General features: G+C 34.2%; 1 protein-coding gene and 1 long non-coding RNA gene across 6 annotated transcripts in view; one reads left to right on the top strand and one right to left on the bottom strand.

Moving 5' to 3' along the window:
* Dgkb (diacylglycerol kinase beta) overlaps positions 1–19,878 on the top strand; it is a 625,059-nt gene that overhangs the window by 455,596 nt on the left and 149,585 nt on the right. For all 5 annotated transcript variants that reach the window (XM_076941963.1, XM_076941961.1, XM_034514239.2 and 2 more), the window contains 2 exons: positions 8,131–8,221; positions 14,606–14,801. In XM_076941963.1, coding sequence (XP_076798078.1) covers positions 8,131–8,221; positions 14,606–14,801 — 287 coding nt within the window. The remainder of the gene's footprint in view (positions 1–8,130; positions 8,222–14,605; positions 14,802–19,878) is intronic.
* Positions 1–19,878, bottom strand: part of LOC143443858 (uncharacterized) — a 48,476-nt gene that overhangs the window by 16,156 nt on the left and 12,442 nt on the right. The window lies entirely within an intron of this gene.

Here is a 19,878-nt window from a genome sequence, read left to right as displayed (position 1 = left end):
AACACACATATGTAACTACCTCTCAAAATGTGGTATACTGTATGCAAGTCTGCTTTTGCTGCAAGAAAGAATCCACAAAGAAGTAAACAGTCTGTCTGTTTCTGTATCTTACAAACACAAAAATCCAGAAACATGGCTTCACAGTGTAAGTATTAGTAAATCTTCTCTGCAGGAAGCCTAAGTAAGTCCTTCTCAGTTTTCTTTGCCTTCCTCTTTGTAGGGACACAAAAGCAGCCTCTCAATCTCCTTTAAATTACATTCTTCCCTAAAGACACACTAGAAAACGAAGGGAGTGGCAGAACCTTCACTCTGCATGTGACCTTTTCCAGGGAGAAAGACTTTCCTAGAGTCCCACTGTATGTGTTTTTGAGGTTCTGTCATCCACTCTAGATCACTCAGCCATATTCCCTTACTTTGCTTTGGAAGACAGAAAGAAAAGCATTTGAAGAGGAATGTGAACACAAGTATCATCCAGTATTTACCTGTCTGACTTTTGACCTATCTCATCTATATTCTTTATAGCTCATCTGAAAAAAAAAAAAAAATTGCAGGTGATGGCGCAGTCACTATTGTATTCAATGAGAGATAATTTTAGAAGGGAAAAGAGACCAAAACATCAAAAGTCACTTCTACACCTCTTGGGCTCCCTGAGACCGTGTCATGCTCAGTAAGAAAGGCAATTATTCCTTTTGTAAAATTAAGTTTACTCTTCCTCATTGGTTTTGTAAAGAAATACTTATGAGAGGGGGCTGGAGAGAAGGCTCCAGCGGTTAGCAACCACATGGTAGCTCACAACCATCTGTAATGGGATCTGATGCCCTCTTCTGGTTTGTCTGAAGACAGCTATAGTGTACTATAGTATAGTATAGTAAATAAAAATAAAAACAATTAAAAAGAAATATTTATGAGAAATTATTGGTTTAAACGTGAAAGTTCTAAACATCTCTAGTCATTGATTAAACACGTAGTTAGTTTCAGGTAATCACAAAATTATCAGCTCTCCAAGATATATCCTGTGTGTATGCAACTCTCTGATGATGTGGTAACATTATTTCTTTAATTGTTTCTAATTTCACCTTATTAATTAGATATAACGCAGGGCAAAAGCTGTTAAAAAGAATATTTAAAGAAGCATTATTTTTTATTATCCATCAATGGAGGCCTTTTATACATATAACACTGCTTCATAGGCATTATTTTTAAAGAAAAATTAAAAACACTAAAAATACTAACATACCTTATCTTTGTGAGTATTTTTTTCATAAACTCACATGACAAACTGTGCTTAGTCTTGTAAACGCAATTCAAGTTAAAAATTATATTTTTATAACATCCATCTTTTGTTACAAACCAAGATGGAATATTATATGAATCTGTCTGACATTTCTATGGCTTGTTTCAGTGTCTCCGTGGGATTTAACAAGAACATCTTATGAATGAGATAGAGGCATTTTTATACATCATTTTTAAAATCCTTATCTCTACCTGTTGTGGGAAAGGATAAGACTTGTTTTCTGTCTTTGATGTAACTGTAAAATGCCTCAGCTGAAGTCATAGCACTGTTTCTTCCTTATGGACTACGATCAACATTATTCTCTTACTGTGAAAGACATGAAAAGCTGTAAGCAAAGAAAAATAGATTTGAGAATCTAAATAAAATGGAGTTTGTTACACAATTTAGAATACTATGGAACAAGTCACTTGCACCACTGGTATATTCATATAGATAGCAATTGTAGTAATCTATTAACTTCAAATACTTAATTATCAACACTATAATTTTTATAACTTGGAGTAAAGGTCCCCATGAACTTTTCAGAAACGGAATCATATTTTCCTTAATTATTTATTGGTATACTTATTTTTGCCAAAAAAAAAAAAAAAAAAAAAAAAAAAAAAAAAAAAAAAAAAAAAGACTGATTTCACTAGGGTTGGTTCAGGACTTTGTTAACAAAATGATGTTCTGGAGTCCTTCATGCAACAGAGGGTTTCCCAGGAGACTTCAAGAAGTGAGCAAACCCATGTTCTAATTGATGGTGCCACATCCATGTCCATATGGGCTGAAATGGATATTAAATGGAATCAGTGATCACACGAGAGAGAATCTAAGAAGGAAAAGTGGTAGAGTCCATGCCCATTGTCTCAGGGAGTGTGGCAGGAGTCAGGTAAGCATGGTGCCAGAGTAGTAGCTAAGGTCTTACATCTTGGGATACAACAAGGCTGAGAGAGGTAACTGAGTAAAGTGTGGATTATTGACACCTCAAAATTCATCTCCAGTGACATACCCCCTTCCAACAAGGTCATACTCTTAATTCTTCCAAGCACTTCCAACAACTAGGGAGGAGATCTTCAATTGTATGAACTGATTGTGGCTATCTGTCTTCAAACCACCACAAATCCCTGTTCCTCCCTTTGTTGCTCCTTGCAGTAACAAGGTCTGGAGCACAGCCAACAGGCAATTTCACACAGCTGTTCTGAACTGCACTCACTTCACAAAACTATTCTTTCTAGACTCTGCCCATTCATTAGTTAAATAAGGTTCTAATGGGTCCTTCCATCTGACCCTTGCCATAGTTTTAAGGTAATTTTTCATTATGTTTGGGGATATATAAAAAATTCTGTGTCCCATGTGTAATGTAGTGTTTTGTTTTGGGTGGTGAAGACAAATCAAAGTGATTTGATTTCCTATTTTAACTCTGCAAATTACCAATTACTATAAATTAATCAGGCTGTGTGTCTCTTCAGCGACATTGCCAGTCAAATCCAATTCATACTCTACTTCACAGTATCATATGGCTGTGGAAGATTAAAATGGAGAATTCTAGTAAAGTTATTGTTAAAATTTTTGCATTTCATGAAAATCCCCTTTTCATGATTGAGATGACTGTTGCAATTTTGTAACACCTTTGATAAAAATGTAAAACACACTTGACTTAATTCTGTGTTAAAAGTACGTTATGTAGAACATTATGTGTCTGGGTGTTTGGGACATTTTTTAAATGTCCAAGATCACGAGGAGTTTCGATTATCACCTGCTGAATCTTTTAAACAACCCTGAACAGTGTACAAGCACCTCCTTAAAGACTTATGTCTTCATATTTAGTAAGTGATCTCCCGTGCTTTCTGCCTTCATACTGAATACATAGCAATTGTACCTGCAAGATTCAAACATAACTTTTAGAGATGATATCACTGAATTAAGCTTTATGTGCATTTATGGAAGTTTTTACATAAGATGAATTAACTGTTTGCATCTTTCTCCTTTATGATGCAGCCTTGTCAGAAGCAACCTGCATGCCTGTTTAGGCACATCTCTACTTTTTTGCAGAAGTGCATTGGCAGTTTATATTTTATTTGATTTTTGAATGTTTGAAGCATTCATGTTATTAAAAAAAGAAGAAAGAAAGAATGGAAGGAAAGGAAAGCTAGAAATATCCTAACAAAGTATTGTTAAAACTTAAATTGCTTAGTTTGATGTTAAATATTCATGGAACTAGACAGTAACTAAATTTCATAATGACAAAAACAATTTGTTTCAACCAAATTTGCACAGCTCACATTTCTCTGACGATATGTAAACCACAAAATTACTTAGTGAGAAAATACCAGGTAAATAGGAGTTTGTTTTTCTTCATTTTTACCTGAACATCTGGTAACTGAGCATTTTGAATATTAATTGCAGATTTACAATTAAATTCATTGGAAAAAGACTTCACACATTAATTAAAATTATAATTACATGCATAACTTTTGCATGTGGACTTTGTAGGACATTCATCATCTTACTTAGAGTTATAAATCCTGCCTAAATGTGCAATAAATTTGATTCTATGTGACCATTTCACAATGTCCAGTTCCCCTATTCTCAAGTCCAAACAGATGTGATTTCTCTCACAAATCTGAGTTTGAACTATTTGAATCATTTTCTACTGTGAACCGTAAAAATAGATGGCGTACATGTCTAAATGTGCTTCTTTGCATTTCTACAACCTGAGGACCAGTTTGCTTAAAAAAAATAAAATTTAACAGCCTTTAATTTGTCATGTGGATCTGATTCTATGTGTTCTTTATTGCCTCCATATATTTATCGAGGTGAAGCATAAAATGGTTGTAATAATGGAGAATTTAAAGTAGCTTCTGCACATGGGCAGTAATGCTAACTAATACGGTGAATAAAGGCTGAATGTAAATTCTCAAGATTTCTGTTTCTTATGAAGTTTTTTTGTGAAATAAGTGTTTCTTTGTTGCTTGAAACAATCTTCTTATGAAACTGATAAACTTTGATAGGCGGAATAGAAACTAAAGGAAATTATCGTTTGAATGAAACCCTAATCCTCATATATTTATTTCATTTTTCATCAGCAATGTAATATTTTTTAGATAACAAAACTTGCAAAATATGAGCCATGGGCCTCCCGTGCTTCCACATCCCATTTACAGGTAACCTAGGTACAGCGCACACCAGTAAAATAGAGTCATGTCAATTGCTGTGGTCTCTACTTTTTCTACGTCTCTTGAATTGTGCCTCTTGTCCATTCCCCTTGTCTCTTGGCTTAGGCCTTCATTTGCACTGTTCAACCATGTTCCTTTCAATTTATCAGCATATTAATTATCCAGCCCATGTCCTCATTCATAGATTTACCTATTCATATAATATAGCTGGCCAAGTCACTGATCATAACCTTTCAGTGTTGCGTTATCGTTAACCTTTAACTTTAGCATACATGTTGTGAAGTAGACACCATTCAACTTGTTAGTTCATGTTCACCATGATGCTATGTCAGATTGCACTGCCAAGAAGGACAGGACACAATTTTTTCTTTGCACTGCTTCCTACAATAATCCATTAAATGCTACCTCTTTTCAAGCCTTTCAGGTTCATTGAAGTAAAAGTACTTGAGCCATTTAAAATGCTCACACAATACTCACTATTTTTAGATAACATTTTAATTGTTTTACATGCCTGCCTGCAATTTTGCAAACATTCCTAGTTTGGTCATAATGTAACATGAACAATTGCACTTGTATCCTTAGAACTTAACACAGTAGCATGGGGAGGTGAGTGGTTCAACTGAATGCTTGTTGATTGAATGAAAAAACGAATGAATGAATCCACACTGTCTGAAGAAATGCTTGTACGAATGTGTTACATTTGAAGAAAACTGATTCCGAAAAAAAAGCAATAACGTAGAACCCATAATCAAAATACATTATATGGATGTGTGGACTTCTCAATGAATTAACACAAATATCGTGTTCTTAAACTGATGTCTTGAGGGAATCTTACATAAACAAATATTATCTTCTCCTCATATAGAAAGAAGTATGTATTGTAACTTGGGAAATATTTCAAATTTTACATAACTTCAGCCATTGTTAATGTGAATGGGCACATAGACTTGGGTCCACAGATTGCAATACACTACTCATTCTTATTTACATTTTTGACATATGTGCTATCAGGCCTTAAATTAATAAAAATATTCTATGGAGAAAGTTAGAGTTTATGGTATCAATATGCTATGAAATTTGACACTGATTTTGTTCTTTAGCTTGCTGGCTGGCATGTGAGTGAAAGAAGGGCTTATGGAGCTTTTTCAGCAAATAAAGCCTGTGTGAGCCTAAATGTTAATGAGTGTGTCTAGATAATATAAAATTATTTTCATATTTTGTAACTTTGTATCAGAAATTTTATAATAGACCATAAAAGTTCAACAGTAAGTTCCATGTCATATTTCAAAACAATTCCATTTTAATTAATTAGTAACACTTTTGTAGAATATCTTCATGTCAAAATGTTTCACCATGTAATAAAATGATAACATATCAATATTTATAAGAAAAACAGAAGAAAATTCATAGGATAGTTATATTCACACACAAACTTTCAACATAATTTTGATACATGAAATACATGTCATTTCACTTATATTTTATTCTACTTGAAGGAATTCATTATAAGAGATATGAATAATTCAAAATTGTATTTATTCATAAGAAATAATTTTATTGTATTTTAGATACTATAAGAGCCTAGCCAAACTCTGTGAAGTAACAGTAAGTGATCATGAATTTAATTATCTGATACAAAGAGACAAATATGTCATCATAGAATGACAGAAGAAAAAATATACTATTACTTAAGATTTGGTACTGAGTTTTTTTAATATATTCAGTTTCTGGGCATTATCTTTTCTTGCTTGGTGCATTCAGACTATATCATCACTTTCTACTGTTATTCAAATGAGAAATTATATTCTGTTAAAACAATTAATCCTTCTTCTAGATTAGTAGGTTTCAGATTTATGACAACCTGTAGGTTATTAAAAAAAAAACTTTCAACCCTCTCAGTTATTAATGAACATATAGCTAGCTATTTAAAAGTGGTAGCATATTGTATATACGCTCTTTTCTCCCAGGAAAATCTCAGAACACTGCTATTTTTTTCCTATGGTTATATAATTGATAGTTCAAAATCAAGTTGTTTCAGACACAGGATTACAAATTCTGAGTCAATTTTTAAAAGTCTGATATCAACAGATAGAAAAGTCAGAGATATACATATTCTGTAAGATCAGCACATCCCTGTAATACTTTCAGGGACTGTCATTCAAATTGACACTAATATACAGGCTTTGACATTATGTGATTATGCACTGCATATCCTCAAACATTTTCTGTTATTTATAAGAATCAAATGTTCATACATTTATGTCAGCTTTACACAAGCTAGAATTATTTGAGAAGAGGAACGTTCCATTGAGATTCTTCATAAGATAGACCTATAAGCAAGCCTGTAGCAAATTTTCTTTTTCTTTTTCAAATATTATAAAACTTATTATAAAATATAACTTTTACAAATATTATGTATAATTTTACTTTTCTGGTTTTTTATTGGGTATTTTATTTACATTTCAGATGCCATCCCTTTTCCCCATTCCCCCACACACACCCAGAAAACCCTAATCCAATGCCCCCTTTTTCTTTTTGCTTTTATACACTTTTTAAAAATGTTAATCAAAGGCTTTATAAGTTTGGTAATCAATCAGAAGTGTAACCTAATACCCAGCCTAGATATATCAACTATCTTTGACTGGTAGAGACACGTGAACAACTGTCTCCATATACCCCTCTCTTTCTCTGTCTTTCTCTCTCTCATCACCTAGCTTCTTCTCTCCTTCTTTTCCTCCTCTCCTTACTCCTTCTCTTCCTCTTGGTACCCCTCTCACCTTAGCTCCTCCTACATATCACCCTTCCTGTTAAAATAAAACTTTTCTCTCAAAATACAATTAGAGCATAATTATGTCAATTTGTACCAGTGAGGTACAAGATAGTCCTAATACCCAGTCCATCCTTTTGTTGACTAACCAGAACCTCTGTCATCTCTCCTAACTAAAACACTTAGTTCTGGACCTGGCTTATATTTGCCTAGACAGAGTAATCAGCCTTTAATAATTCTGCATCACTAAGCCTGTCAGATGATCCTGGGCCTGAAGGCTGAAGATTTGATGCTCCAATGTTTTGTAGTATAGGGAGTGTCGAGGTGTTCAGCGGTCTCTATAAATTGGCTATGTTTTAGAAGCTATGCTTTGTGCTTCCCATAATTTTAGTTAACTCAGTCATTCTGGATTTCTGACAGGGTTGAAAACTTACAGTCTCATAGCCAATCCTGGCTATTTATCTTGGGAGAAAAGATTTGAGTGGATGGTTTTCAGCTGACATTCATTCTAAAGCCAAGGAAAAAAAAAAAGCAAATTTTCTGAAACAGTGACTGGTATAAAAGAACACATCTCACTGTCAGTGATACTACTCTCAGAAAGGTGGTCCTGGGTATAAAAGAAATGAGACTGAGTAAACCATAGAGATAAAGCCAGTAAGTCAGTGTCCTCTATAGCTTCTTCTTCACTGCCTGCTTCCAGGTACCCATAGTGAGTTCCTGTCATGACTTCCTTCAATGGTGGACTGTGATGTTGAAGTGTAACAAACCCTTTCTTCCTCAAGTTGCCTATAGTCCTTCTGATTTATCACAACAGAAACACTAACATAGATATAAGGCAGTGTAGAGTTATATAATTTTTCAATTTCTTTGGATATCATTATTCTCTAAGCTGCTTCTCTTCCTTTTTTCAGAATGAAGAACAAATTTTGGTACTTTGAGTTTGGCACGTCTGAAACCTTCTCAGCCACCTGCAAGAAGCTGCATGAATCTGTAGAAATAGAAGTAAGAAAAATGGGCTCACTTTTGTAATAATATGAATTGGCTTGTGGTTGTTTATTTGGTGTTGCGTGGACCCTATTAAGAAATATGCTTTAGCAAGAGATATAGATTTACCCATGATTCTAAGATATGACTTTTGTCACTCATAATGAATGTAATGTTATCTGAAATTAAACTTAAGACGAGTATGAGTTGTTTTGATATCATAAAAGGAAGATATGTGAGATAAAACTTTGGAAAACAGTGAAGAGTGTGCTGTGTATAGCATGAAGAAAAATAAATCAGATTTAAAATGTTGTTGAAGAAAATCAAAAATCAAAAAAAGAAAGAGAGAAACAAAGAGAGAAGCAAATAAAAAAAAACCCTAACATTTTCAGGTTTCAGTTTTATAACTTTAAAATATAATGTACTGCTTACTTTCACGGATAAATGTTAAAATATATCCAATCCCATTCTCTTTCAATCGTTAGCTAAGTGTCTCAGTTCAAAAGGTTGCCATTCTCCATATAGATATAAGATAGGAAAATCCCAAGAAAAAGACTAATCATAATAAGAAAAGATACACTCCCATGAAGGCTGGATGCCATGGGGGGGGGGATTCGGAAATGGGGAGGTGCAATTGGGGGGATAGGTGGGGCACATCTCACAGAAGCAGGAGGAGGGAGGATGGGATAGGAGGGTTCTGGGCTAGAGGAGGAAATAGGGTAAGGGGATAACATCTGAATTGTAAATAAAATATGCAATAAAAAAAGAATTCAAATACCAAAAAAAACTATAGATCTATCAAAAATATCTAGATCTTGTAGTATTCAAATATTTGAAGACATTCTCTAAACATGAAGGAATTTTAAAGATTAAACAAAAAGTTTTATTTTGTATGAATAGCATAGTCAAAACAAACAGAATTGTGAAACAATGATATTTGATGTGAATACAAAAGCATTGCATTTGACATTTTTAAAACAAACATACAAATCATCTCCTAGTACCCAAGGTATTAGTGGTACATTTTCAGGTAATAATGAACAGAAGTGAAAGTAGTTCTAAGACAAGACTCATACCAGTGCTTATAACACAGACATTTTACCCACTGAGTCATCTCCATAGTCCTGAATATATCATTAGATATGTAGTTATTAGATATGTACACCTAAATATATTTTAAAATTATATTTTCACTGTAATTTAAAAATTATACATTTTGAATATTTTATTCTGCACAATAAGAAAATCTGCAGCAGGAGCCACTCTGTGCCTTTTCATAGTATGGTTAGAGACCCTAAACCTCCCTGTGCCTCTCCTTCTTTGTGCCTTTCCCTGAGCACAGATTGAAAGCATATACAGCCGTATATCAATGCTCTGTATGTCACAAAGGACAAGTTTTTCTACAGTTTGCATTTGGTAGCAAGAAGAATTTGAGTGAAAATAAATGTAGAAAACATTGATTTTTAAAGTTCTAAAATAAAACTAAAATAAGTCTTATGACATGTAGCTTTACATATTATTCAGGATGATGGGACAATGTGGAATACTCCTCAAGAAATCTGGACTACAACTAAGTTACTTATTTTAGAGTAGTGCTTTTCCATATTTTCCTAGTCTGACTTTCTGGTTCTATATTTCTGGCTTGCTTAAGGAGCAACTAGTATAGCATTTATAAACTGGAGCTAATACCCAGAGTTTTCCCCATTATATTATTGTATATCTTGTGTGTGTCTCTCTCTCTCTCTCTGTGTGTGTGTGTGTGTGTGTGTGTGTGTGTGTCTGTGAATAGCAATGCCATGTGTGTCTTTTTGCTCACATTTTAATGAATCCAGTTTATCATATTAGTAGAATATGACTTTCTACCCTCAAGGTTACTTCATAATTAAATATAAGAAATCAGCAGTTCGAAAATTTGATTCTGCTTGCTACTGCTTCCTATGTGGCCTAAAATCATACCAACTACGGTTTGAAAAATGTCTAACAAGTAACAAGCGATGGTAGTAACAATAGAACCTCAAGCTATGGTTATATGTTTTAATGTCAGCTCCTTCAAAAACAAGTCATTTTCTGTGTGTATGTTTATGTCACAGGGCTCTTTCATGCAGAGAGCTACTTCTGAAAAAGTAAAGGTTTGGGAGAAAATAAAAATCTGAGAAAATGCTTCGTAACAACCAAAATACATGTATTATTAAAATTTATCCCATGTCCTATGCTAAGCAATATACGTGCATTATCTGATTTAATTTTTATGTTCATACTATGAACCAAAGATATAGTATAAAAGTCTTCATTTCATAGCTAGATATTTTTAATAATTTATAAGAAAAAAGTATTATAGTTTTCACATAACAATTAAATGTAAGGAAACAAATCAATGCTATATTCATGTAACTGGTCAGGATGAGACAGTGATTTAAAAATTGGTCTCTGTTATCTTCTAACTTTAGTACAAAAAGGAAAAAATATAAGTAAAATGAAAAATTTCAAAATTACAAGAAAATGTGTCAAAAGCAATGTTTGCATCTTTATGTGTTGGAGGAGGGATAAAGTTTATCCAACAACTTTAGCTCTGTATCTATGATTAAAGTAGAGAAGAACACAGGTTTTCTGTTTCCTCCAAGCACCAAAGTCAGGGAGAGAATTAGATGCCCATTCCATAGGACATTCAGTCTTTAGAGTGTTAGTGAGTCTAGGAAAATAGTACATACAAAGATTTTTCAAAGTTAATTCAGATACATCAAGAGTTAATACATGCAAGAGCCTTGTGCGTACAAAAATTAACTATAGAATTTGAAAAATAAGGTTGTTCTTGTTTGTCAACCTGATAACTGAGTTTTTGAAGGTGTTAGGCTTTTCCACACTGTGGTCCCAGCCACACTGTCTTAGTACTAAGCTAACCTGCCAGTGCTTTATGTATCACTGAGTGAAATTACTAAACAACTATAACTGACACAGGACTAAAAGCTGACTCATAGAAAAAGAAAGCCAATCATTGATTATATCTCATTAAATTTAACACCCATACCCTCAGCTCTCCAAACTTTATAAACGTAGGTTGAATACATATTGGCAGGAAAAATTGTAATAGTTCTTTTAGGCACTTAGTGTTGGAAATAAGGGAACCGGGAAGTGGGATATCATTTGAGATGTAAACAAATGGAACAATTAATAATAATAATAATAAAAACCTCTGCAGTGCCTTCACAGCATAACATACATGCTCCCCCCAATATAGATGTTAATGACCTTGTACTTAACAAAAATTCTCAGAATTTATTCGACTGAGACTGTTGGCATCTAAGCCTTTTTCTGTAATTTTTTGAACAAAAAAATTATAAATCTTCAAAGCAATTGGAGACATTACCTGACATGGTTTTATTCCTTGTTTATATTTCATAACCTTCACCTCAGTTTTATTTTCACAAACTCAACTGGTGCACAGCAAGTCCAGGCTCCATCACCAGCAAGCAGTGTGCAACTCTCCAGACTAATGAACATGAAGTCAAAGCAAACAGAGGTGGCCTGGGGTCATGAGCTAGTGAAACTAAGCCACTCACAGTCACCAGTTTACTTAAGTACAGTGTCCTGCACTCAGAGTAACTTCCTGGCTCGCCACTGTTCCTTCTTCTCCAGGACTCCTTGAGAGTTTCTGGGTTTGGTTTTCTTTTCCACCCTTCTCAGAGAATGACTAACTCCTTCAAACCTTCAAACCACACATGCCATTGACTTACAGATAGGGAAAACTGGAACCACCGTGCGCTGGTGTCTCTCACCTAACTCCACTAGCTCAATTAAGCAGAAAAAGACAGACTTTGAGGCATGCTCTCTTTTTTCTGCACATGAACAAAGGAATCTTCCTTCACTAATTCTGAAAGTAACTTGTCACAGCGGGGTCCGAAGGCCTAGTCACATAATTGTCTTAGTGTGCTGCCTGCTGTGTTCAATATTGAGTGGAAATGGAAGCCAGGCCCCAGTTCCAGCTTATTTCACAATTCTTCTGTTATTTAAATGATTTTAGTCAGTTTGGGGGAAGCCAGACCTTTATAAATTAACAGCAGGGAAATACCAAAGGTGTCAGATTGCATATTTATCATCTTTTTCGTGTAATACTTAAATATGTATTAAGAAGTGACTGACATAAATTAGGCGGTTTTCAGAAGCCACAGGCCGTGGCTTGTAGAGGACCCCCTTCTGCTTGACATTTCATCCTTGTCAAAGATCAAATTATTTTAATTTAGGCTGCAAATTATAAGGAATGAAGACTTCTTTGTGGGAATTCCCTGTGGTAATCTGACTTTTGTTGTTACTGCTGCTTGTCAGTGTGCAAAAGATATAATATGCATGCAAATAAGGTTAAAAAATATGTACTATCTAATTATCCAGCCAGTGCGTTCCACTTGAAGACAGTGGGAGGCCTGACACACAGTATGTGTTTGATTCATTGAGGCCTGCAGGGTATTTACACAAGATTACTTTTAATTATGAAATTAATATCTGTTTATCTAGAATATATAGCAGTGAGTGAGTATACACAGGAGCAGAATTCTTTAGTAAAAAGAAATGATCTTAATTTAATATGTAAAAAGGAAGAAAAACGCACTTGTTTCAGGGAAAAAAAATGAATCACATCACCCAGAAATAGGGTCCTCTTTAGGGAAACAAATCGAATGAAAATTTAGCTCATTTTCCAGAATTGTTTCTTCCACAGTGAAGTGGACTCAGGATGTGTGGCTGCATAGCACTGCATGGTTACTTCAGTGAACATGAAGCAGGCCTAGCTTCACAAAGATGAGGCAAATGTGAAAAAATACAGGATTCCATTGGTTTTGTTCTTGTTTCTATGGGGCACTGCCTCTTCAAAGACTGAAAATCAGAGGTTTCGTGAGAATTTTAGTTAGTGTTTAAGTTAGTGATGACCTTACTACAGTAGGACATGGTGGCTGTAGCAACCCTTTACAGAAACACTGCTACGTGTGAAATGCTTGTCCCTAGGAGAGCACTTTGAAAGAATTTCAAGTTATTATGTCTTTTTTTTCTTAGCTTATAATAGAAAATGGAAGAATAATATTTGAGATAGTAATAGTGTCATTTTGGAAAATATAAAGATAAATTAATTAAAAGTTATCACCACAAAAAAAAAAAAACAAACAAACAAAAAAAGACCCTCCCCCCCCCAAAAAAAAAATAACAGAGAATACGGGTTGGAGACATGACTCGGTGGTGAAAAGCCTTTACTGCTCTTTCAGAAAACCCAAAAACCCAAGTTAGAGTTCCAGTACCCGTGTCACAATCCTTGTTAGTCAGGTCACAATCACTTGGAATTCTCCCACAGTGAATCTTATGCCCTCTCCTGTACTTCACAGGCACCTGTGTAAGCACACACACACACACACACACACACACACACACACTCACACGCTCACACGAACATGCCAACATTAAAGAATAACCTCATAATTCTCCACACAAATCTATCAATAATAATGAAGAGAACGTTTAAAAAGTGTAAAACACCTGACCTCTCTGGCTATATAAAATGATAGTTATTCAATACATTTGTAACAAGGTGACTTGTTATAAGGGAAATAAAACCAATCTATCAAGTTCTATGATCCAGCAAGTGAATAAGGTTGGCTGGAGAATCCTTGAATTGCTCCTGCTGACATCTCCCTCACTCCACTCTGTCTGTCTTCTACATCCATCTTGACAGCCATGCCTCTCATTACTTCTGGTGTGCTTAGAACGTGAGCTTGTACTCATCCCAAAGCAACTGGGATGTCTGTGATCACATTTGGGATGGAGTCCACTTTTTCTTTATAAATTTCCATCAATACATTTCATTTCTTGCCAAAGAAAATGAAGAAAAGAAAAGAAAAAGGAAGGAAAGAAGGAAGGAAGGAAGGAAGGAAGGAAGGAAGGAAGGAAGGAAGGAAGGAAGGAAGGAAGGAGAAGAGGAGGGGATGGAAGCAGAGGGCAGGAAAGGGGAGAAGAGACCAGAGACCAAGCCAGGTACAGGAGGGTCATGAACTCAAACCTGTCATTCAAAAAAAAATGATAATAACAATTTCTCCATTCTTAGATCTTCTTCATCTACAATTTGTGTATTGGAGTAAAAGAAATCACAAACATGTCTCTCTCCCAAATATTTCCTATAGAGTAAAACACATTGGAGATGTGGTGTGTGGTGTGACCATTTTTAATAGTTATGAATGGCCACTTGTTAATGCTACAGCACTTGTGTTCTTTGCACTGGCATGACTTTAAAATAACTTTATTTCTTTTAAAAAAAGAGAAGAAATAAAAGAAACATGCCTCTCTCTCTCTCTCTCTCTCTCTCTCTCTCTCTATCTATCTATCTATCTTTCTCTCTCTCTCTCCCTCTCTCTTTCTCTCTCTCCCCAGTGTGATGGAGTACAGATAGATTTGATAAACATCTCTCTGGAAGGAATTGCAATTTTAAATATACCAAGCATGCATGGAGGATCTAATCTTTGGGGAGAGTCTAAAAAGAAAAGAAGCCATCGAAGGATCGAGAAAAAAGGCTCTGACAAAAGGCCCACTCTCACAGATACGAAAGAGCTGAAGTTTGCAAGTCAAGGTACGAGTTCCAAAATTATATGTTAAATTGCTTATAACTTTTGTTCCAAAGGCTACCTGGAAAAAAAGAAAGTCTTTCAGATGTCTATATACGATTAAATCATAAAGGATTCTAAAATTATATACACTTAGGTTTTACTTCTTTACTAGTCTTTCGATTGTGATAACTTTACTTCCACACAAAGAAAAATGGATATTATATGTTCAGTAAGAATAAAGTAAAAAAATACTATACTCTGACCTCTTTTGGAATTGACTTATCCTAAGTGGTTTTACCCAGCTCCCAGTTCTTTTGTAAAAGACTTTACTCTTGTCTCTTCAGGCTAGATATGATAGTCAAATCATTTTTTAAGTTACTATTCTGCTTCTGTTTTCCTAGAAAGTTAATATCCACTATTAGGGCCCTGATAAACAAGGAGCAAGGAATAACAAACAGAATTCACAACTATGAGAACATATTTTTCAATGCCATTATAATATAATTATATTGTAGTTTGACAACTAATTGTTATAATAAAAAACACCAGAGTGAAGCTAATCTTCAGAGTTTATCTATAAGATTCAATAATATTTTTAATTTCTAAAATATATCCAATATTATTAATAGCACTAAGAAAGAAGAAATCCTGTTAATATGGGCATGGGTATTTCTCCCTGAAATTCTGTAACTCTGGTAGCTAAGGCAGAAGCTACCAGAATATGAAGCCACCTGTGGCTAAATAGAGGTTTATACAGAGTCAGACACTATCAAATAAATAAAGACAAGAATATAAATGTTATTATCTCTGTGTAGCCAAAGCAAAATATAAGGAAGTTATAGAATGAAGCCTCAATATAAGTAGATAAATAATATATGAAGTGGTAGGTACACTTGATATTCTCTTATGTATGTAGTCTCTTATGTGGCTCAATTTTAAGCTGTGGGCAATGACTTCTGTTAAGTGGTATTTAGTATCGCAAAGTGGCAAAGATTGAATGAGAGAGGGTCACATGTCCTTCATAAGACTCCATCCAACCTGGTGATGACAGACAATTTGGGCAAGAAACCAATTAAAACATTCTATAACAATGAGTGCAACTATAAGAAATGACATAAAATTGGAATTGTGTAGAATGTATATACAGAATACTTGAATAGCTTACCCTATATTAATAACTAGAAAACATATACAATTATTATTTTGTAGGAATGTTGACATGAATATTGTATTTATAATAAACACCAAATAATTTATACTAAATCTATTTAGGCAGGATATGATATTCAAATAATCATGGATCAAGTTACATGATTTAAATGTAATTACATTTCCATTTAAATATAAATTGATTTCTAAGATTATCTGTAAACTGAATGGTAGAATAATCTTAGGACCTTAGCAAGAGTAAGATCAAGCTGAAAACCCTCTAATTATACAGATTATATGTTATTACATACTACAATGTATTCATTATTTCTTCAATTACAAATATTTTTGTTATATATATTTAATATATGTAGTAATTTTTCGGGTTTCTTTTCTAATATATATATATATATATATATATATATATATATATATATATATATTAGAATATATACTAGAATATATATTCATATATATTTTATACATTGAAATATATGGCATATTCTTCACATCTCTCTATTGCTAACATTTACCCAAGTAAATTACACTTACCACTGAGGTCTCCGAGTCTCTATGGCCCAGGACAATGCTCTTCCCAGGCAGACTTGTGAAAAGGCATGCCTGCCTCACTTTTCATAGAACTGTCAGACATGTATCATTTGGTTGGCTTCATAACTGCCCACCACAAACTTTTATTTTAAGATTGTGCACTCAAAATACAGCTACAAGGACACCAGCCACAACTTCTTTTACAGACCTGTTGTCAAGTGAAGATTCTCATATTCCTACCTTTCCCTCTCTACTGCGGAGTTGTCGGAGCCAGCTTCTCACACATAAGGAGAAAGGAGAGAGTGCAAACACATGAGGACTGTGGTTCAGAAATACTTTATCACATGGCATGTTTTGTATGTTGTTAACTGAACAGTAGGAGAAGCATGTTTAAGATTGATCTGACTCAAGTATCTGTTCCCTTTGTTGACTTACAAATCCTGACCTAGTTGTACTCCCAGATAAATAATTTCAATATCTCATTTGAATATTTTTAAACCAATTATAATTGCCTTTCCTTTGTTTTAATCTTAGAAAATAAAAAATTATTAATTTGGTGTATTTTAAAACACTGTGGCCAAACATTCCTCAAAATACTCCTAAGTTTGGTGTTAATATTTATTCTGTTAATTCTTAAGTGTTATACTTAGTGTGTAAAAATAAATTTAATAGTAAAATTAGCCATATGTGCCCCTTTCTTGAAAATATTATTTTAGTACTTTATTTTTTATAATTTCTTGATACAGAAACAGGTGTGATATTATATCTGAGTCATTACAAACATTGCTTTGTACTTTTCAAATCTGATTTTATAAACTCTTTCAGAATTTACTCTTGTATTTTTATTGTTTCCCACATCTCTTTATAGATCTACCTCCCATTCCATAAACAGGAACTTTATGTTCTCATTATTTTAAAACCGTGTTTTAAAACATCCTGTTAGTGGTGGCTATATTCTTTTAGGTATGTTTCAATCCACTGCAGTATGTTAGAAATACCAGGCTCAGGCTCTTGTAGAACTCTCTCTCTCTCTCTCTCTCTCTCTCTCTCTCTCTCCTTCTCCCTTCTCTCCCTCCCTCCCTCCCTCTGGTGGTTATCAATTATCATCAATAATTCTCAGCTATGGGTGGGACTGTATGCCTATCCTATGCCTATCCTCCCTCTCCATACAGGTAATTTGTCACTCTTGCGCTGTGTCAGGCCTTGTAGATACTGCCATAGCCACTGTGAGTTCATTTTTGTCTAAAAAGACATTGCTTCTTTGTAGTCATCTACCACCTTTGGCTCTTATGCCTTCTGTCCTGTCCCTTGTAATGGTCGCTGAGACTGGAAAGAAATTGGATGTAATATAAATGGCCTATTTAGGTCTGAGTGCTCAACAATTACTTATTCTCAGCACTTTGGCTTTTGTGTGTCTCTGTGTTAATCACCATTTATTGCAAAAAAAAGGAGCTTCTGGAGTGAGGTTTGAAAAATCTAGTGACTTAGGAATAGTAGTCAACATTGGCTATAGAATAACGATGGTGACATTTAAACCCAGGTCAAAAAATTCTGGTCTCATAAATTACCTAAGTGCAGCAGTGGAAACCTGAGAAATTACTTCTTAATAAAAAGTATTAAGAGAAAGTTTGAACTATATTTCAAAACACATATAAAGAAACATATATCTAAGTGCAAAATGCAAGACTCTGTTTGGTGCATGAAACCCTCAGGTCCCTTGGCTGCCAGGATGGGAGACGCCTAGCAGGTTCACTTGCTTGCTGTCTTTGAGAGCACTCAGGAGATCAAAATATTAGTCAGTGTTTTGGTTGGGAATTCTACTGCTGACTTAATTCAGAGTTGAACAAAATTATAAGTAATTTGCTTAATTATATTATCATTCCATTGAGACACAGTGAACTAGTTGGATACAATTCTGAAACATGCACTCATATTCTCCTCATTAAGCAGACATTTTCTTTATGTGTGTTTGTAAATACTAATGAGTATATTAAATACAGACAGCATTGCCTTTAAATGTAACAATGCAGTAGATTAAGTTATCTTCCATGCTCCTGCCATTAATACTTAATCTTCCCCATGTCTCTGCAGCTACTGAGTTCATCTGAACGGTCCCTTCTTCTAAATTAACCTGAGAAAGATGTCTAATAAATTCACTCACATTAATGTATAAATGACTGATTGCAGACAAAAGGAGAGGTATTTGCATTTTAAAAGACATAAAGGCCTTCAGCTAAAACATTATTTTTCATCCTGCATTCTACTGAGTTATAGCTGTGAGTCTCCAGCAGTTCTTAAAGACTTAGTTCAACTTCACTGCAGTATTTTGGGACAAATTAAAGAAAAACTTTAATAAAAATAAAATAACTTATTCCTATTTAAATTGTTTTCCATATTAACTATTTTCAAATTATGAACACATTTATTTACATAGGTACACATAAATAAATCACCATACTTTGAAAAGTTCATTCTGCAATAATCATTTAAAATGACATGTCTCCGAGTATTTATTGGAGGAAGTGTAAACATGTACTGCATATTATCACCATAAAATACATGAACCACCTGCAAATAAAAGACCAACATATTCAGATACTTTTGCTTAGCACAAGATCCAATTGGAGCAAAACAATCAGTGGAAGCAAACAGTGAGCAGCACCAGAATTTAAAGGAAAGAGTAGATCACTCAGGCACTTAGGCTCATAAAGAAACTGTGGTAATTAACTATTGCCAACAAATAATAAGCTTATTCTCATTCACAAACTAACTAACTATGTGACTGTCAGAGGAGGTTTGATTTAAACATATTCATCATTAAACTCCATGTAAGGAGACAGGCATAAAACTGAAAATGTTCATTCTGTGTGCACAGTGAATAAAATAGAACAAATTAAATTTGGAGTGAAAATCAGAACCAGGCAGCAAATTCCATTCTATACATTTGTATGGACAGAGGTGAAAACCAATCATATTAAAAGGGCATCTTTAACCAGCACACTGAAATGGGAGTAGGTTATGGCAAATGCTCCCCTCTCTACTTCTGTGATATTCAAACAGTATATAGATGAAAAGAGGTAAAATGCACCATGGAAAAGCATTTTTAACTGAAGTATGAGGATTTCACGAAGAACTAGTCATTTTAGTTCTAGTAGATTTAAATTTGAATGGAAAGAGCCAACCAAGCAACTTACCTTAAGGTATTGTTAATTACTACAGATGGCTGAGGAACAACATAGGAAATTTATGTGGTTTCATTACATATCTGCTTATCAGTACAGTCTCAACATCATATCAGCAAAATAAAATATAAAAAAATGGAAAAGTAAAAGGCTATGATATTCCCACAATTCATCAAAACATTGCCAAAAATTGTCAGAGGATGACCACCCAGAAATTATT

Source organism: Arvicanthis niloticus, chromosome 11, assembly GCF_011762505.2.
Source record: "Arvicanthis niloticus isolate mArvNil1 chromosome 11, mArvNil1.pat.X, whole genome shotgun sequence".
Taxonomy (NCBI): Eukaryota; Metazoa; Chordata; class Mammalia; order Rodentia; family Muridae; genus Arvicanthis; species Arvicanthis niloticus.
This window is presented reverse-complemented; position numbering and strand designations above follow the sequence as displayed.